Genomic DNA, 21,217 nt, shown 5'->3' on the forward strand with positions numbered 1-21,217 from the left:
TTGCGTCTCCTTGGCCCCTCTGCCTGCGTTTCCTCTCTTCCGTTTCCTCTCTTCCCGTCTGCCCAAAGAATTCTTGCTGTTTAGGAACGTTTTTATGAAAGGCAGGGTTAGGAGAGCCTGGAGTAGATGGGCCTGGGAGGCGCCGATGGCTTTGCTATGGGCATGCGTCTGCTGCACCCTCGTGGCCAACGTTGAGTATTGCAGGCGGCCGGTGCCTGAAACTGTTTGGTCCCTGCGGCTCTCTGACCTGTGCCTTGTGGAGCGCCACTGGCTCCAGTTGAGGAACAGTCTGGAACCTGTCAGGACAGTTGTGAGGTGGTGGGGCCCACATCTCAGCAGCCTTATATGAGGACCCTGGAAACGTGCCTTCAACACGTTTTCATACCGGGGCCGCCTGAGTTCACAGCTGACCTGACACCGGGCTAGTAAGGGCCCTGGCTCATTCTTGTCTCCCACTTGGTGAAGGGCATCTTTCCCATCCTTAGAAATCACCCCAAGTATTGTCAATAGAAGCGTGGGGTGTAATTAATCACGCCATGAACTCATTTAATCTTAAGTCCCTGAGAAGTAGGTGATGTTATTGTCCCCATTTTATGGATGAGGAAACTGAGGGAATGAGAGTAACTCGCCCAAGCCAGGGAGCAGCGATCACACACTCCACCTCCAACCTGAGAGCTCCATTCTTCCTGCCGGTTCTCGCTGCCCTCGGAGTTAGATGAGAGTACTGCTTGTCCATCTGCAGGAGGTCCTCATGTGGACACTGCCCTGCACAGGCCATGGTGGGAGGGCAGTGCCCCGGCAAAGGCAACTGGTGTAGAACCCAGAGCACTTGAGGGTGGGGGGGGGAGCAATGTGGAGGTCCCCGGTCCCGCCTGCCAAGTAAAAACCATGGTGTATATATACACATATATATCTACATATACATGCATATGTACATATACAGATGTATACACGTATATATGCTGTATGTGTGTGTGTGTGTGTGTGTGTGTGTGTGTGTGTGTGTGTATTTTTAATTTGAGACAGTCTCACTCTGCTGCCCAGGCTGGAGTGCAGTGGCACCATCTCAGCTCACTGCAACCTCCACCCCCTCCCCCTATTCAAGCCATTCTTCTGCCTCAGCCTCCTGAGTAGCTGGGATTACAGGTGCCTGCCACCATGCCCAGCTAACTTTTTTGTACTTTCGGTAGAGACAGGATTTCACCATCTTGGCCAGGCTGGTCTTGAATGCCTGACCTTATGATTAACCCACCTTGGCCTCCCAAAGTGCTGGGATTATAGGTGCGAGCCACTGTGCCCAGCCTAAAACTAGATATTTTTAACTTGAGGAAAATCCACATGGCTCCCTGATGGGGCAGCCTGGAGCCCCGTGTGTGGGTTCTGAATCCCCCTCCAGACTTACGGCTGTGGAACTCAGACAAAACACAGTTCCTGTGTTCTCTGTGCCTCATTCTCATTCTCTCTCTCTCTCTCTCTGTTTCTTGTGCATGTTGTATGAAGTGTGTGTGTCCCTGCCTGTGCTCAGAGAACACACACACAGGACACACATGTTCACACACAGAGGCCACCTACTGTGGATGACCATTCACAAGCTCAAGAATCAGCAGTGTTAAACAAAGTGGACAGGGCCGGGTGGGGTAACACCCTATGGGCCGTGGGTTTTCTTTAAAAACCCCAGCTCTGATTCCTGCCTCATCCCGTTTCCAGCAGCTCAGTCCCCTGCCCGTCTCCAGGTCTCTGCTGGGACGTCCTGCTCTCCCTGGCCACCCAGTGGTGGCCTGGCTTCTGCGCTGTGGCTTTCTCCCATGCACATGTTTGGCCTGGTCACTATGCCATCTCCCATTAGTCTGGAGCTTTCTGGAGAGCAGGAGCTGATACCGGTCACCCCAGTATCCCACGGACTGAGAGCAGTGCCAGGTGTCCCATACTCAGCTACAGAGCAGGTGGCTCCCTTGCCCTCCTGCCCACGGGGCTGTCCTCAGTCTCTGCTCTCAGCATCAGCATTCCTGGGCAGGAGGAGAGAGGCGGGGTCTGGCAGAGCTTCTCCACTGGGACATTAAAGCCCCTCCTGTCTCTTCTCCTAGTTGAAAACACCACACACTGTGAGTTTGCCTACCTGCGGGACCTTCTCATCAGGTAAGAGACAAGGTGCTCGGGTGGGGCTGACGGCTTTGCCCTGAGAGGGCCCTACAGCAGGTGGGGGCAGTGGGTGTGGGGCTGAGGCCCTGCGCGGAGTGGGCGCTCCCAGCCACCTGCCTGCCCTGTCCTTGGGAAGGCCTTGGAAGCCCATCTTCTAAAAAGAAAACCCACTGGGAAGTGAAGCCAGTAAGGAAGATCCTTTTTAACCCCTACGAAGCCACCTGGTGGAAGGACTGAGCTTGGATCCACTGTGGCCTGGCCTGGTAGAGCTGCCCAGTGGGCACCAAGGGCCCAGTGCAGGCCCTGCCGGCAGCATGGGACGTCCCCAGCTCTGATCCCAGTGGCCTCTGACCCCTACCCCTTGACCTGGCTGAGGCTTCTCCTTGGTTCCCTTGAGTCCGGGCAAGGGGAGGAAGCCCCGTTAGAGAGGGTACCAGGTGGGCGGTCCCCGGAGTGTGGAGCCTGGCCTAGGCAGGTGAATGGAGAGGGTGGGGGCCTCCTACGGGGGTGTCAGGGGTTCCTAGGTTCTTCCTCAGCAAGCAGGTGCCATGGATGATGGGGCTGCTGTTAAGAGGAGGGCCCCCAGGTTGGCAAGGGAAGGGGCGGGAGATCCGGGAGCCATTGTGTAGAGACTGGGTTTTCCAACCTCCCTCTAGATTATTCCCCCTGAGCTGCAAAGGAGTGGAAGTTCTGAGCCCACGACTTTTTTTTCCTGGGGACAAGGGTGATCCAGCCCTTCACTTTAGGCCATAGCCCTGGAGGCCGGCAGTCAGCCACTGCCTCCCTGCCAGCGCCCTGGACACTGGGCTGGAGCAAGGACACTCTAGGCCTGCCCCTCTGAGTCTGTGCACCCGGCACCCAGCTCTCTGTCCCTGGGCAGGTCCTGGACCAGCCATAGGGTGGACCCAGAGGGAGTCACATGCATTGGGGTGTGTGTGTTCTGAGCGCATCTGGGCTTACCAGGGCACTGACCCTCTCCCCAACCTTGTCCCAGATCTGGTCCAACATAGTGGGCCTGGGGTACCCCGTGGGGAGCCAAGCAGTCGGGATGTGGAGACGGGAACAGCAGGCAGGCCTGAGCCCGAGACAGGCTGAGCAGGACTCCTGCTCAGCGGCCCCCGCCCCGCTGTCCCCACCTCACTGACCCGCCCACCCCCCCAGGACGCACATGCAGAACATCAAGGACATCACCAGCAGCATCCACTTCGAAGCCTACCGCGTGAAGCGTCTCAACGAGGGCAGCAGCACCGTGGCCAATGGCGTGGAGGAGAAGGAGCCAGACGCCCCGGAGATGTAGACACCACCCTGCCCGCCCCCGGGACCCTGCCCCCAAGTCTTCTCCGTCCCCCCCCCCGGCCCTCCCACCGCCCCATTTTATTTTATATGATTTTCTCCATTTCTCATCGTTCCCCAGCCCTTCGACACGCTGCCAAGAAACAAGGGAAGGGGCCTCCCTCCGAGTGAGTCAGTGATGAGCCCGTGGCCTCTCCGAGGTCTTGGGGAGGTCCACCCTCCGTCCCCAGGCCTGGCTCCCCGAGAGCTCAGAAGAGTAGCTTCCGTGTGCTGATCATCCGTCCGGGTGCGTTTCTCAGTGCCGGGGGCCTTGGGTGGGGGCCAGGCCTCGACTATGCAGAGGGGCCCGGTGGGCTACATCCCCATAGGCCCTGGCCCCTGGAATGAGTCAGGGGCCAGGGGAGAATCGAGCCAATCAGGGCCGTCACTCAGCCCCCACCCCTGCCCTACTCCTAAGGGTAGAAAATTCCAGGGTGCCACACCACTGACAGCTCAGCCGCTCGAGGCCCCCCCCGGCAGCTGCCTGCCCCAAACCCGTCCTGGAGCAGAAAGTGCCTTTATCTCAGCCGTCCGCAGGCTGCTCGGCCAGATGCGGGGACAGGCTAGAATGAGGGAGGCGTCTTCATCTCCCCGCCCCGCCACCACACCACCCCACCCATAGGGCTGCAGGTGCTGCTGATGTACTGGGATCTGATAGAGGATTAAAAAGGAAGGAAAGACGACCCCCACCCCCTCGCCACCCATTTTTGAAAAGGTCCAAGCGAGTGAGTCTGGTGGAGGAGCTGAGGGAGGGAGCCATGGAAGGTGCCAGAAGGAAGGTTGGCAGCAGCACGTGTGGGCTGTGGCTTTGGGTGGTCATAGTGGCCTGAGCTGCCCAGTGCCTGCCCCACCCAAGTGACCAGGGAAGTGTGTGTGCGTCCATGTGTGTGTGTGTCTGTCCGTACGTACAGTGTCTGGTTTGGCCCAAGACTGGGCTGTGGTTACATTAGTGCCCAGCCAGCCACCCCCACCACTCACCCCTCCTGGCCCAGGCCTTGCTGACTCTGTGACCTGGGTGGGTTGGAGGACTGGCGAGCCTGACTCCTTGTCCTACCTGGGCCTGGGCCCCTCCCACTAGAGCCCATGGTAATGACGGCCTAGGAAGGAGAAGTGGAGTCAGAGGTGCACAGTCCACAGTGAGCTGAAGAGCGAGGTTCATGGCAGCAAGGCCTGGCCCCTCACCCTCCGTCCCCAGGAGGGGACTGTGGGGGCTCCCTTTGCGGTGCATGGCTGACCAAGTCCCCTTCTGCTTCCTGTTCCCAGTCGCACTCCTGGGGAGAGGGAGGGGCCTGACGAGACTCCACATGGGTGCGCCTATCACTGGGTGCATCTGCAGGTCCCAGGCTGGCTGCTTGCTGCCAGAAGAGGGGCAGTGGGAGTCGGGGCACTGGGCGTCTGACTCCCTCCGCATCCAGGAGAGGAAGGACTCCCCACCACCCTCACTGGCGGGACAGTTTACTTGCCAACTTGCCATGTTTTTGCCAAAACCAAGATTTTGAAGGAAATGAGTGGCACCAGGCCATGTGGCCCTCCCAGCCTCAGCATCACTTGGTGGCAGGTTGGGGTGGGGAGGGGGTGGGCAGCAGCATCCCAGCCTTGAGATGCTTCACTTTCCTTCTCTGTAACCAGACCTTGAAAATTGTTCGTTTCATCAGGCTCTGATCCTCAACGGCCTTTTGCTACGTGCCTCCCAAGACATTTGTCTCTTTTTTGTATAAACTACAAAATGTTGAAAATGTATTTCCTGAAATAAATGTTTCAAATGCAGAAACCCAGAAGGCTCCCGAGTAAGAATGTTTCTTCCTGCCCCCCCGAGTGCGGTTCACTGGGTGTTGGGACAGGTTGGGGTCAGCTGCAGTTGGTCTCTTGGGCAAGAGAAGGTCAGGACAGGTTCCATCCTGAATTCAGACTCCCAACATTTAAAACGAATGAACTCCCTGAGAACTGATCCTTCCAGAGCGCTGTGAGGAGTGAGGACAGCACCAGGACAGTTGCTGGGGGATTGTTTAATCTACTTGGGGTAAGGGTTCCCAAGGCTTGAGAAGCACCGATGGGCAGAGATGACTGAAAAGGGACCAACGTTTATCCGGACACTTTCATTCAAGGGGGAGGTCTGAAGGGCGTCCACAGGGGGCGCTGTGAGCTGCTTCTAGTTAGCGTATCCTTAAAAGTCAGTTTTTGTGTTTTTTTTGAGACAAGGTCTTGCTCTGTAACCCAGGCTGGAGTGCAGTGGCATGATCCCAGCCCACTGCAGCCACTACCTCCCAGGCTCAAACGATCCTCCCGAGTAGCTGGGACCACAGGCGTGCACCACCACACCTGGCTAACTTTTTGATTTTTTTGTAAAGATGGGATCTCACTATGTTGCCCAGGCTGATCTCAAACTCCTGGCCTCGGATGATTCTCCTGCCTTGGCCTCCCGAAGTGTTGGGATTATAGGTGTGAGCCACTGTGCCTTGCTGAAAATAAGTTTTTCTTTTGGAAATGTATGTTAGATTGAACTCTGGACTGGTCAGTAGTTGACATTTTATGCCAACCTAACTCATTCCAAGAGAACTTGGCTCCAAGTAGATTAGAACTCAGAGCCTTGGCTGAGTGAGCTTTTCTATACAGGTGGGCTTAAGAAGCAAGGTTCAGCCCAGGCACAGTGGCTTATGCCTATAATCCCAGCACTTTGGGAGGCCGAGGCAGGTGGATCACCTGAGGTTGGCAGTTCAAGACCAGCCTGACCAACATGGAGGAAACCCTGTCTCAACTAAAAATACAAAATTAGCCGGGCGTGGTGGTGCATGCCGGTAATCCCAGCTACTCGGGATGCTGAGGCAGGAGAATCGCTTGAACCCCATGGAGGGACCCAGGGAGAGCAGGAAGGCCGGGAGAACAGGCCCCATTCTCGCACTGGCTCTGAGCTCCTGCATGGGAAGTGGGGAATCTCATGGTGGCTGTGGAGACCTGGTGTCCCTGCTTCCTCCACTGCTCCAGGCCGCAAGATTTGAAGCCAGGAAAGAAATTAAAATCAACAAACAGGCTTTGGGCTTTTCTGGACCCAGCCTTGTAGGAGACCCTCCGTGCCCTGGAGCTCAGGGGCCTGGGGAGGATGCTGGCGGGTGGGCTCCACCCAGCTCCACCTGGATGCGCCCTGGAGAAAGCCAGATGGGAACCCAGTGAGCCCACTGGGTGGGTGCTGTGCTCAGTGCCTCTGCTTAGATGTGCATGTCCGCTCTCCCATTTTATTTTATTGTTTTGAGGCAGAGTCTTGCTCTGTTTCCCAAGCTGGGGTGCAGAGGCGCCATCTGGGCTCACTGCAACCTCCCCCTCCTGAGTTCAAGCGATTCTCCTGCCTCAGCCTCCCAAGTAGCTGGGATTACAGGCGCGCGCCACCACGCCCAGCTAATCGTATTTTTAGTAGAGATGGGGGTTCGCCATGTTGGCCAGGCTGGTCTTGAACTCCTGGCCTCAAGCGATCTGCCCACTTCGGCCTCCCAAAGTGCTGGGATTACAGGCGTGAGACACCGTGCCTGGTCAACTCTCCCATTTTTAAAACACTACTTTCTGACTACAAAAGTAGCATGTACAATGGGAAATGCCAGAAAGAAATACCCCAGGAAGACACTCAAAAGCTCACGCCTGTAATCCCAGCACTTTGGGAGGCCAAAAGCAGGCGGATCACTTGAGATCAGGAGTTCGAGACCAGCCTATCCAACATGGTGAAACCCCGTCCCTACAAAAAATACAAAAATTAGCTGGGTGTGGTGGCACATGCCTGTCATCCCAGCTACTCAGGAGGCTGAGGCAGGAGAATCACTTGAACCTGGGAGGTGGAGGTTGCAGTGAGCTGAGATGGCGCCACTGCACTCCAGCCTGGGTGACAGAGCCAGACTCCATCTCAAAAAAAAAAAAAAAAAAAAAGCCCATGTGATGGTCCCCCCAGCCCTAGTCCTAGGGTGGTGGTGTCCTTATCACTGCAGAAACTGGGAGGAAATGGTCCCCATGCATTGCTCTAAATCCTGCTGGATGTGGTTTTGGAGGTGCTGGGGGCTGTCCAGGAGACTGGAAGGGGAGGAAGGCGTATCCCCTGAAGGTTTCAAAAGCACTCCGTGTGCGTAAGGGTCCCACCCTGCACACTCCCAGAAAGTGGCCGGTGTTTTTCTGCTCCAGCAGGGAGCCCAGGTGAAGTTCTCTAGCTAGGTGGAAAGGTAGGCGGAGCAGGCTTCAAGAGCAGAGCCCAGCAGAGCGCCCCTGCCTCCTCCTGACACCCGGCTCCCCTCTCTCCTCCCCTCCCTTCCCGCCCTTTTGGAAGCAAGGTGGGGAGAGGCTTCCACCGAGGTTGGGCCCAGCTCCAGTGTCCTGAGTGGTGGGAATCTGTGCAGACCCCAGGTACGTTTCCTGCCCTGGAGGAAGAATGCTTTACAGATGGAGCTGCCTCAAGGCATGGCCACATGAGACCGGAGGGGCCGGAGCAGCAGAACCAATTACGTAGGGGACGTTGGCCTGGCGCCTGCACAAGGAGCAGTCATTGCTTAAAATGTCACCTGGAAGGAGCCTAAATCTGTGGGTCCTCCTTGGAGAGTCCCAGGTAAGCTTCGTTCCCTGGGCTGATTCCAGGCTGCACCAGGCTGAGCTGGGCTGCAGACCTCTGGGCACTGCCCACCCAACCCTGTACCACCAGGCTCCCTGCTCCTCCCGAACGCCTTGGCCTTCAGTAAAATGCAAAAAGTTCAATGCTCTGGATCTTCTTTGATAGTAGAAGATGCCTGCCTGTTGTAAAATGTTGGGAAAATAGAGAAAAGCAAGAACAAGAAAGCCCGGACCCCCTCCACCCCGCCGTCGGCCGGCCTGAACGTGAGAGTTAAAATGAAACGCTTTTGCGAACATTTGTTATTTTTGTTTTTCCTCAGTTAAATTCTGATGGTGCACAGCATTTGATGATCTATTTTTTGAAAACAATTTTAATAGCTCTACAGTACTTTGTCATATCAACACACGGAATGAAATGATTTCTAAATTTTTACCTGTCACCCGGGCTGCAGTTGGAGGCTTGTTGGCGGGGGGTGTCGATGTGGTGACTGGCTGAGCCGTCCCTGTCCCCCTCCCAGATAAGAGAGGTGCCTGGTGCTCGGCAAACTCACCTCGAAGGAGCAAGAAGCAACTGGGATGGCTCAGAAGCCCGTACTGGTGCTGGAAATGCATGTCGGAAGCAGATGCTCGGTGCTGCAAAGAAAAATCAGCACTAAGACAAAGGATCTTCCAGCAACGCACTTTTTACTTCCTGGACTGCAGGAAGGGTACCCTCGCTAGGCATCGTGCCACAAGAGTACAATGAACAAAGAAAAACAGACAAATTCATCCCTTATGCCTTTGGGATCGTCCTTCCTGCTGTGTCTGCTCTCCGTGGGCTGGAGCCAGACCTCACAATCTAAACTAAAACCCGATTGGCTAATAACTTAAAACTTTTCTAAACAGGTAAAAGCCATGGAGAGCTGGGACAGACCTGTGAGCACGTCCAGCACAGATGTCTTGGTTAAAATACAAGGACATAGAATGTACTACGTGCCTGTCAGCATGGCATGTCTAACAGCTACATGTTATTGGGCTTCACAAAGTTATTAGCACACTTATTCTTTAACAGGAAATGAAACTGTAAAGAGGAACTTTTCTACTTCTCACATTGGGATAGTCTCTTGTAAACCAAGAGAGAAGAGGGGGCTGAGGACTGGTTTCCCCAGTCCTCGGGGAAAGGGCTCATGCTCCTCCCCTCTTTCCCATCGAGTCTCTGGTCTCTGCCTTCAGGCTCGTGATGGGCAAAGCATCTTTTGAGCGCTTGCCTGCCAGCCCTGAGGGTCACACACACAAAGGTCTTCTGGAGCTCGGAGGGTCAGGCACAAAGTCACTCCTTGACCCTATATTGAAATGTCCATTTTTCGAGCACTTTTCTCACATAGACTCAATAGGATCTCCCTCTGTTGCTCAGGCTTGGTGCAGTGGTGTGATCATAGCTCACTGCAGCCTCCAATTCCTGGGCTCAGGCAGTCGTCCCGCCTCAGCCCTCTGAGAATCTGGGACCACCGGTGTAAGCCACTATGCCTGGCTGATTAAAAAAATAAATAAATAAAAAGTAGGCCAGGTGTAGTGGCTCATGCCTAAAATCCCAGCGCTTTGGGAGGCCGAGGCAGACAGATCACCTGAGGTTGGAAGTTTGAGACCAGCCTGGCCAAAGTGGTAAAACCCCGTCTCTACTCAAAAAAAAAAAAAAAAAAAAAAAGCAAAATTAGCCAGGCATGGTGGCACACACCTGCAACCCCATGTAATCCCAGCTACTCAGGAGGCGGAGACAGGAGAATCACTTAAACCCGGGAGTTTGAGGTTTTAGTGAGCCAAGATCACACCACTGCACTCCAGCCGGCCAACAAGAGCAAAACTCTGTCTCAAAAAATAAAAATAAATAAATAATTTTAAAAGTAGAGGTAGGGTCTCTCTATGTTGCTCAGGCTAGTCTCAAACTCCTGCCTCTCAAGTGATCCTCCCACTTTGGCCTCCCAAAGTGCTGGGACTCCAGGCGTGAGCCACCGCTCCTGACTCAGCTTGGCATTTCTTGAATTTGGGTCCCTGTGAAAGAGTCCAGGAGGTCATTCCTCACAGATCAGATCGCTTATTACGGAACCCCCGAGAGGTCAGGGTGGGGTGGGGAGGGGAGAGAGGGCTGAAGACAGAGGCAAGGGGCTGCTGGGATTGCTGGTGTCCGTCCTAGGCCCCGAGACACAGCCAGGCGGAGAGAATGTGGGATGGGAGCCCAGGAGTTGGGCTACAGGCCTGCTCTGCTGGGTGTGCTGGGGCTTGGGGTGAACTGTCGGAGCCTCAGTGAGCTCATCTGACAGATGGGGACCAGGACCGCTGTCTAGTCATCACTTGACACTGGGGAGAGAGGCGAGAAGGAGCCCTGGGCGGGATGAATTCTGACCCAAGCCAAGAGCCACCGCGGAGCCAGCGCACGCCTGCACTGGGTTCTCCACCTGTCATCACGTTAGCTCCCCCGATAGCCCCTAAGGGAGGGCCGTGCCAGCTCCCTGGTGCCAGCTCCCTCTGTCCGGCTGAGTGGCTCTGGAGCCCCGGTTTGTGGTTCACTGGGCTCTCCCCGCTGCACCCTCTGCCTTGTGCTCCCAGGAAGGCGCCGCAGCATCGTCCAGTTTTAGCAGGGTGGGGTGGCTCCCACAGACACGTGATGCAGAAAGTCCTCGGCACCCCCAGCCAGCTCTCCATGGGTCCTGTCCAGGGCCCTGCCCCACGGTGCCCACGGCCACTTCCGGGCAAGCTTCAGATTCCACTGGGATTCGGAGAAGTTGCAGCTGAATCAATGCTGAGAGCCCATCAGAGAAAACATCTTCCTACCCTTTCAAAGAGGACAGCTACGAATAATCAGAATAAAAAGGGGTATAAAGAATTAAAGCAGCCCAGAGTGAGTGGTTCTTGAACCATCTGCCTGATTTAAAAACTAATTACTCAGAGACTGTCACTGCGCAGAGCCGTGCACGGGAGCGGTGCACGCTCCCACGATGCTCGCCGCCTCCTCTTCGGACACCAGGGGTGGCGGCCTCGGCCTGATCAGCCAGTCCTGGCACGTACAGCATTGCCACGGCCTCCTCCACATCCCTGATTAATAACTTCATCAGAACCTGGGACGAGAAGGAAATGTCAGTTCTCTGAAGGAAACGGCCACACGGAGGAGCCAGCTGCAGTCTCTCCCACAAGATGAGCTGGTGGGTGCGGACCCAGCCTCAGGCAGGTTAGTGGAGCCCTCAATTCAACCCAAGGGATGACCCATTTCAGGGGCTCAGCAGGACCTCTGGACCTTTGCTCTGTAGCCAAGGGTCTAAGGCACACCCTCCGCATCCACCCCTCACCCTGTCCCTGGAAGGAGGGAATTGAATTTCTGCTCTGATTCTCCTGCAAGGAGAATCACCAGGCGTGGTGGCTCGCACCTGTGGTCCCAGCTACTCAGAAGACTGAGGCAGGAGGATGGCTTGAGCCCAGGAGTTCGAGGCTGCAGTGAGCTGTGATCACACCACTGTACTCAGCCTGGGCAACAGGCTGACCCTGTCAAGTCTACATGGGAAAAGTGCTCAAAAGATGGACATTTCAATCATAACATAATAAAAGTTACATTTTGCGCTGCAGGTGAGTTGAGAAATCCTGCAGGAAGCTCCTCTCCTCATCCGGCCCCCATCCCTTGCCCCTTGGAGACTTGCCTGGACCATCAGCCCCTACACAGCAGCCTGGGAGTGGGGCAGGGTGGCGTCTGGGGACAGAAAGACCCTGTCCTATAACAACGAACCCTGACATGTGCTTGGCACAGCTTCCCATCCTTGTGTTGCCTCTGAAGAGGGCACATCGGGGGCTGCTGCTCCACCTCACAGAGGAGGACAGAGAGGTCAAGGTGGTTCAAAGTCACGCAGCACAGAGTGGTGGAGGTGACCTGGGCTCCAGCCTGCCTCCTCCTCCTCCTCCAGGAGCTTGATGTTCGGGTCCTGCTTGGGGGCAGCCCTTCCTGTGTCCCCACCTTCTCTGGAATGCAGCCGGGGCTGAAGCGCAGCCACCTGGCAACACATCGTGCTGGGACACGTGGGGTCTCAGAGTGAGGTGTGCATGTGCATGAGTGTGTTTATGTGTGCACATGTGAGGATTCTGATAAACGCACACTCCTTCACAGCACATAATGTGGGGAAAGGCACGGGGTCCAAACAGCCCACCAGGCTGTGCCTTGTGTTTGTGGGTTTCGCCCTGAGTGGGGAGGTGTTGAGATTCGCTGCACTCTTGGATGAGGGTGGAGAGGTGCTGCCGCTGCCACTGCATGTCACCCAGCTGTGAGGTGACCCCTCTTCGGATGCCACCTGAATGACAAAATCGGCATTGCAAAACTCAGGAATGGGAACCAGGGATATCCATCTACACAGATCAAAATGGTTCAAGGGGGAGAAACACACACCCTGTCCCTCTGCAAACTGCCTGCAGTGAAGCCCTCAGTGAGCCAATCCTTCAAGGTGGCATCAGCAGGGGAGAAAGTTTCAGCTCCAGGATCTCTGGGTTTGTGTTATCTTCGCTGTCCTTTCCTAAAGGCTGATTCCTTTTAGATAATGCACATCCTCCCCCCACCATCATATTATTTTTTGTAAGCTCTTAGACTGTGTTTATTTGCAAAGGTCATCAAAGGGCAGTTTTCTCTGGAGCTGGTTTTCAATCCTGGTCCTTCCACTTACCAGCTGGGTGACTTCAGATGGGTGATTTAACCTGGGTCTGTGCCTCAGTTTCCCCATCTATAAATTGGTAATGACAGTACCCCATTCAAAGGATTGTTGTGATTATATGAGTTAGTTCACGTGGAGCACTTACAATAGTGTCTAGCCAATAATGAGTGTTCCATACATGTGAGCCATCATTATAACCACTGACGTCACCACCACCATGATCGTCATCACTATAATCACTATCACCATTACTGTCATCACCACCACCACCGTCATCACCATCACCATCATCGTCATTACCATTACCATCATCATCACTATTATTACCATCATCACCATCATCACTACCATCATTGCATCATTACCATCACCATCATTATCACCACCACCACCATCACCATCACTATCGTCATCACCATCACCATCATCATCACCATCTCCATCATTACCATTATTATCATCAACATCACATCATCAGTATAATCACTACTATGATCACCATCATCACTACCATCATCCCATCATTACCATCACCACCACTATCACCATCACCATCATTATCACCATCACCATCATCACCATCACCACCACCATCACTGTCACCATCCTTATCACCATCACCATCCTTATCACCATCACCATCACCACCATCACCATCACCACCACTATCACCATCACCATCATTATCACCATCACCATCATTATCACCATCACCATCACCACCACTATCACCATCACCATCCTTATCACCATCACCATCCTTATCACCATCACCACCACTATCACCATCACCATCCTTATCACCATCACCATCATGACCATCACCATCATCAGTATCATCACTACTGTGAGCAAAATCACTACCATCATCCCATCATTATCATGATCACCACAATGATCACCACTACCATCATCATCACCACCACCATCATTATCAACGCCATTATCACCATCATCACCACCATCACCATCATCTCCATGAACATTGCCATCACCATCATCATCACTACCGCTACCTTACCATCAATGTAAGGTACCTACTGCCTTACCTAGCACCATCAATGTCGCCATAATTATTGCCATCACCATCACCTCATCATCACGACTATCACCACAGCCATCAGTATCATCATCATGATCTCCATCATCACCATCAACAACATCCTGAAGCTGAAACAAAGAAAAAGGCCCTGCTGTGGCCTCATCTTGCCCCTCTGCCTTGGAATCAAAAGGAGTAAAGGCCAGCCAGGTGGAGGGCAGAGCTGACAGCAAAGGAGAGGCTGGGCTGTTTGCTGCCCAGGACTGGCTGGCATTCCTTCTCCTGGGATGTAGCAGTTTTCTGAGAACGTCCTTGGTGTGAGGTTTCCCTGTGCTGCTTCTTCCTGAATGTTCACAATAGTCCCATGAGGCAGGTGCCACCACAGTGAAACTGAGGTACAGAGAGGTCAAGGAGCTTGGCCAGGGTGCACAGCTGGTGAGGGACAGAGTCAGGATGTAAAACGTTGTCTGATCTGTGATCCAGTGGCTTCCACTGTAGTTCACTGCCCACAGTAGGGGTGGGAGTGGGGGTGACAGGCTCCCTGTTGCCTCAGACTGAAGAAGTGCTCAAGGCTGGCTCTGTGTCCTGGGACTTCTCTCCTGGGCCACGAACCCTAGCATCTTTGTAAAAATGTTGTGGAGCACCTACCCATGGAGGCAGCACCATGCTGGGCCCTGGAGGAACAGAGTGGGAAAACAAGGCAAGACTCTAAACCTGGGGGGTGCTGGTTGGGTGGGGAGGACAGACACCTACACAGAGCATCATAATATGACGAAGCCAGTGCCATGACAGAGGTGAACAGACACCGCCAGAGAAGGTTCCCAGGGGAGGGGCACATATCCTTGTTGGCAGGGCCAGGGCTGAGGGTCAATTACCTCCTTTATATTCTTTATAAAGAATTAAATTCTTTATAAATTACATAGTCTTGGATAATTCTTTACAGCAGTGTGAAAATGGACTCATACAGTGTGCATTCACTGAGTTTCTTGGATCTATTGGCTGAGCTCTTTAGAGTTTGGAAAATTCTCAACAACCACTTCTCAAATATTTATTCTGCCTCATGCTTCTTTTCTTCACTTTCTGGGGCTCCAATTTCATGTATATTGATATTTTCTTACAGTTCTTCGACACTCTGCTCTTTTTAAAATTTTTATCTTGTTAATATTTTTTTTCTCTTTGAATTTCAGTTTGGATAATTTCTATTGACTAGTCTTTAAGACCCTTTTAATTTTATTGATCTTTTCTTCTATTGTGTTCAATCTGTTGTTAAGCCAATTAAACAAACTCTTTGTATCCAATATTACACTTTTCATCTCTAGAATTTCCATTTGGTTATTTTATAGTTTCCATTTTGGTGTTGGAATTTCCCATCTGTTCACACATGCTGTCCACCTTTCCCACTAGATCTTTTAGCATCTTTATTTTAGTTGATTTAAGGTCCTTGTCTAATAATTCCAACACCTGATCATCTGTGGGTCTACTTCTATTGACAATTTTTCTCCTGATTATTGGTCACATTGCCCTGCTTCTTTGCATGTCTTATAATTTTTTTTAGTCTGAAATGTTGTATATTTTTTTAAAAAGTGGTGCCTATAGTAAGTATGTTTTTCCTGGAAAAAGAATGTGACCCTTCTTCTATTGGGCAATTAGTGTGAGAGACTGAGTCAACCTAATATGCAGTTGACTTGAATCTGGGCTTTAATGAAGCTTCAGTTTAAGTCACTTCACCACTCACTTCAAATGTTTTGAAAGTAGGATAAAGTCTTTCCCTTAAGTGCCTGAGAGAGAAGAGAATAGTATGAAAAACGTAATGTGTGCCCATATTCAAAAGGTCAGAAGGCTTTGAGGATGTAAACATGGTGTATAAAGGTGAGTGTTATTAAATAGGTTGTTGTGACAGTGCAGAGATGGGTGGTGACTCTTGGAGGATGAGAGATCTTATTCTTGATGCTTTAGATGTTACAGCTGGGGATGATAAGAATAATAACAGATGCTATCCTGTTATTGAAGGGCATTCTCTGCCTGAACCCAATCACTTCAAAGACCCTGAAAAAATTCTCAGGACTCCAAATCAGTTGGCCATAGGCTACTGCTGCCTGCACGTAATCAAAACATGCGAACACCCCAGTCCTACTTCCAAAACCCAGCACAGGCTGTGTTGTTCCCCCAGGGTAATTTAACACCAGAAAACAGAGGCTTCATTGGTCCTGGCCTAGATCTCTGTGTCCTGGCCTCGCCCATAAAGGGGGCTGCCGTTAGCTAACCTGCTCAGCTACCTGCCACACTTCCCACAGAGCTTTCTAGCTTTTGTCAGCTCAAGACAGCCCTTAAAAACTGTAGAATCTGAGGGGGTGTGTATATGATAAAGTTGGAGCTTTGTAATTTAGCAATTACTGTAACCCACACTTGTAATTTAGGGAGTTTCTTGTAATTCTCCTTTGTACTCTTTCTCTTCAAAAAAATACGCAGCTTTAATAGCTTCCTCTTTAATGCTCCAAAGGCCGATATTTTCCACTCCCCAACCCCTGTCACTTGCAGAGCACAAAAAACTGTGCGGATTACGTTGAGGCTGCTTTTCAGGGATTGGAAAGGTGGATTTAACATTCAGCATCTCTGAAAGGAAATTGAACTTTCTCCTTGCAATTGTGCATTGTCTTCAAAGCTCTGAGTTCCTCTTCTAGGTTGGTCATCAGTGTGGACTGAAGCCTGCTTGAGAAGTGTCTTCTACCCTCCTTTCTACATTCTGTTATTAGCCCAGTCTCCTTACTGCTTCCTGAATGTGCTAGTGTTTCTTTTGCTTGTCTACCTTCATTCCTGCAGTTACTTGTTTGTTCATTTAAGAATTTTTTTTTTTTTTGAGAACCTCTATGTGCTAGGTTCTAGGCTCACTACCAAGAATTTAAGTCATAAAGGACAAGACCACTTCTGTCCAGGAGTTTGTAGTCTGGAAAGACAGATGACTCTACCGTAACTACATTCAGGATCTTAACTGTGAGGGTAGAGTTGGCATACTGGGTGATGAAAGCCAAAGAGTGGCACCTAACTCAGACTGAGCTGTGAGAATTAGAGATTTGGAAGCCAAGCTACGATGGATAAAAAGAGGTAACAGAGGCAAAGCATGGGAAGGAATGGTCCACAAAGCACAGAGAGTTGTGCTGGAATGCTTTTATTAATAAAGGCTGGATTTAAAATAAAGACAAACTGGAAACCACCCAGATGTTCATTGATAGAAGAATTTTGATATTTGTATACAACGGAATTTGACTTAGTGATTAACAATGAACTACTGGTACGTGTAACAACACGCTTCATTTTAAAAAAATACTATGTTGAACAGAAAAGCCCATTGCAGGCCATGTGCGACGGCTCACACCTGTAATCCCAGCACTTTGGGAGGCCGAGGCTGGCAGATCATGTCAGGAGATTGAGACCATCCTGGCCAACATGGTGAAACCTCGTCTTTACTAACAATACAAAAAAAATGAGCTGGGCATGGTTGCATGTGCCTGTAGTCCCAGCTACTTGGGAGGCTGAGGAAAGAGAATTGCATGAACACAGGAGGCGGAGGTTGCAGTGAGCCAAGTTCGTGCCACTGCACTCCAGCCTGGCAACAGAGGGAGACTGCATCTCAAAAAAAAAAAAAAAAATGAAATTCAAGAAGTGACAAAACTGGCCGGGTGCGGTGGCTCACACCTGCCATCCCAGCACTTTCAGAGGCCGAGGCAGATGGATCACTTGAGGTCAGGAGTTCAAGACCAGCCTGGCTAACATGGTAAAACTCCGTTTCTACTAAAAATACAAAAATTAGCTGGGTGGAGTGGCACGTGCCTGTAATCCCAGCTACTTAGGAGACTGAGGCAGGAGAATTGCTTGAACCCAGGAGGCAGAGATTGCAGTGAGCTGAGATTGTGCCATTGCGTTCCCGCCTGGGCGACAGAGCAAAGACTACGTCTCAAATAAATAAATAAATAAATAAGAGGTAAAATTAATCCATAGTGATGAAAACCAGAACTCTAGTTGCCTATGGAGAGGTGGAGATTCAATGTGAACTGCCTGGGATGGTGTAAACAGGCTATTGGATTTCTGGTAGCATGCATTCACACATTTACCAACACATTGAATTTTACACCTAATATCTGTGTATTTCACTGCAGGTAAATTTTGCCTCGATAAAATCTAATTAGTAAAAGAAGAAAAAAGAACCTGAATGTATCTTTTTACAGAGGGTTTTAATCCATTCAGATTATTTGTGAGTATTGAGATTGATGTTAGAACTTATTTCTGCTATCTGGCTTTATTTTTAAAACTATAGCTAACATACATTCTTGTTATTTCTTAGTTTCCTTAATAAGAATATTTGAGGCTTTGAATTCATTTCTAAATTCAGCTGTGACTGTGTCCTATTATTTTCTCTGTAATCCACAATAGGTTTTGATTTCTTTGTTGACCTAATCATTATTCAAAGATGGCTTTAAATTTTCCAAACCATTGAGTGTTTAGGCTTTGTTAAAACTTGACCATTAATTTCTGTTTCTCACATTTTAAACAACCATGGTTAGGAAATGTAGACTGTGTTTTCTCTGCTTTATAGAACAAGATAGAAAACAGACTGTTCTGGGATTGACAGATGTGTGATTTTGGTTTATTCGGACGGCCTCAAAATGTCCTCTATCGGTGAGAGGATTTTTTTTTCTTTTTTCTTTTTTTTTTTTTATTGCATTTTAGGTTTGGGGGTACATGTGAAGAACATGCAAGATTGTTGCATAGGTACACACATGGCAGTGTGATTTGCTGCCTTCCTCCCCTTCACCTATAGCTGGCATTTCTCCCCATGCTATCTCTCCCCACCTCCCCACCCCCCCGTCCCTCCCCCATTTTCCCCCAACAGACCCCCGTGTGTAGTGCTCCCCTGGTGACAGGATTTTTAAAAATCATTACATATAAGCTTTTTAACATCGAGGTGTATTAGTCCATTTTCATACTGCTATGAAGAAATACCCAAGATTGGGTGATTTATAAAGACAAAGAGGTTTAATGAACTCACAGTTCCACATGGCTGGGGAGGTCTCACACTCATGGCAGAAGGTGAAGAAGGAGAAAAGGCACATCTTACATGGCGGCAGGCAAGAGAGTGTGTGCAGGGAAACCGCCCTTTTCAAAACCATCAGCTCTCCTGAGACTTATTCACTATCACAAGAACATCACAGGAAAATCCCACCCCCATGATTCAATTCCCTCTTACTGGGTCCGTCTCACAACATGTAGGGATTGTGAGAGCTACAATTCAAGATGAGAATTGGGTGGAGATACAGCCAAACCATATCACAAGGCCAGCAACACACATGTAAAGGGTACGGAATTGTCAAAAATTCATACAGCCAAATAACATTACTGCTAAAAGCTTGACTCTGTTTTGTGTTTCTGGACCATAGGAACAGGGCATACTTGCCTCTCTTTCCAGAAAGAGCTTGGTGCCTGGGTCCCATATATCTTTAAATACATATTCCTTGCTTCAGCAAGCAAAGACAGCCCCTTCCTTCCATGTTGCCAGTGTCTGACTAAGGCAAATATAATAATCTCTTATTTGTGTCCTTGTTCCTTGTGTGGAAAATCCAAATGCAGCAAGAATGGAAAGCGTTAAAGGATTTTATGTGTTCCAAGTATTCAGGCCATCTCAGCAGTAATACAAAGTCAAGCATATCCTCTTAAAAATAGATATGTCTAATGAAGGAAAAATCTATACAAACACTATCAGATATTAGAGGCAGATGTTATGATTCTGACTTTTAGACAGACCCTAAGACCTACATCTCAGATTCTGCTCAGTAATTTTCATTTTTTTGACCTGGGTCTAGACATTTATCCAATTTTACCTATGTGCAGATAGAAAATAAAGTGGTTGGAAATAAAAATGCTGTGATTCAATGTATAATCAGTTTTGCAACTGTTCCATTGATGTTTGAAGAGATGGCATATTATAGCTTAGGAACTAAATGTAAAATCTTTCTATCCATCTATTTGGATAATAATTACCTATTGCTGCATTCAGCACATAATAAAAACAACAGACATTTCTTTTTATCCTGCCTTTCCGGACTGAACCAATGCACAGCTTACATATATTGATGTCTCATGTGTCCCTAAAATGCATAAAACCAAACCGTGCCCTCACCACCTTGGGCACATGTCAGGACCTCCTGAGGCTGTGTTAGGGTGCATCCTTCACGTCAGCAAAACAAACTTTCTGGATTGATTGAGACTTATCTCAGATACTTTTTGGTTTACAGCTGGTATCCTATAAAATCAAGGTGGTCTAGAAATGCAGGATTTAGCCTCCGAGCTTCCATGCCACAAAGTGGTGGGAATGGATGCTGAATGCCATAGACAGCATCTAGCGCAGATAATGTAGAAAAATTCTCTTCTGGTCTTTGGAGATAACAAAGGATCTACTTCATTTTATTTTTATTTTTTAAAATTTCTGTTGTTGTTGTTTTGAGATGGAGTCTTGCTTTGTCACCCAGGCTGCAGTGCAGTGGCACAACCTCAGCTCACGGCAACCTCCACCTCCTGGGTTCAAGCAATTCTTCTGTCTCAGCCTCCCGAGTAGCTGGGATTACAGGCACACGCCACCGCGCCCAGCTAATTTTTGTATTTTTAGTAGAGACAGGGTTTCGCCATGTTGGCCAGGCTGGTCTTGAACTCCTGACCTCAGGTGGTCCACCCGCCTTGGCCTCCCAAGGTGGGATGACAGGTGTGAGCCATCGCGCCTGGCCAGAATCTACTTTAGGTCTAAACACATCCTGAATTTAGTTATGTCCCCGGCCCAGAGGGAACAGGGGAAATCACCAGTGAACATTTGCATTAGCCAGGGTTCTTCCCTATGTTCTATCTCTGCCTCTCCTGTTTATATAAAGAGATCTATTATTATAAATTGGCATGTGATTACGGAGATTGGGAAGTCCCATGATCTGCAGCGGGCAGGCTGGCGAGCGAGGAGAGCCGACGGTGGAATTCCAGTCTCGATCCAAAGGCCTGAGAACCAGGACAGCCCACGGTGTAAGTTCCAGTCTGAAAGCTGGCAGTCTCGGGGCGCAGGAGAGCCAATGTCCGTTCAAGTCCGAAGGCAGGACGAAGTTGTCGTCCCAGCTTGAAGATCGTCAGGCAGGAGAAATTCGTTCTCGCTTGGAGGAGGGTCAGCCTTTTGTTCTGTGCGGGTCTTCAGCTGATTGGATGAGACCCCCCCGCCCCGCCTCCTCGCCACCATTGTCACCATTGCCACCACATTAGGTCCAACAAACTGCTTTACTCGGTCTACTAATTTAAATGTGAATCTTGGCTAGTCCAGCCAGTCATGGTGGCTCATGCCTATAATCCCAGCACTTTGGGAGGCCAAGGTGGTAAGATCACTTGAGGTCAGGAGTTCCAAACCAGCCTGGCCAACATGGTGAAACCCCATCTCTTCTAAACA

The 21,217-nt window shown here is 50.4% G+C and overlaps 1 protein-coding gene and 1 pseudogene across 6 annotated transcripts in view; both read left to right on the top strand.

Moving 5' to 3' along the window:
- Window positions 1–3,654, top strand: part of SEPTIN9 (septin 9) — a 208,997-nt gene extending 205,343 nt beyond the window's left edge. For all 6 annotated transcript variants that reach the window (XM_010342366.3, XM_010342367.3, XM_003931687.4 and 3 more), the window contains 2 exons: window positions 2,085–2,136; window positions 3,301–3,654. In XM_010342366.3, the coding sequence (XP_010340668.1) occupies window positions 2,085–2,136; window positions 3,301–3,436 (188 nt within the window). In that variant the 3' untranslated portion in view covers window positions 3,437–3,654. The remainder of the gene's footprint in view (window positions 1–2,084; window positions 2,137–3,300) is intronic.
- LOC101033603 (uncharacterized) lies at window positions 3,615–4,330 on the top strand (annotated as a pseudogene).
- The last annotated feature ends 16,887 nt before the right edge of the window (window positions 4,331–21,217 follow it).

Source organism: Saimiri boliviensis, chromosome 17, assembly GCF_048565385.1.
Source record: "Saimiri boliviensis isolate mSaiBol1 chromosome 17, mSaiBol1.pri, whole genome shotgun sequence".
NCBI lineage: Eukaryota > Metazoa > Chordata > Mammalia > Primates > Cebidae > Saimiri > Saimiri boliviensis.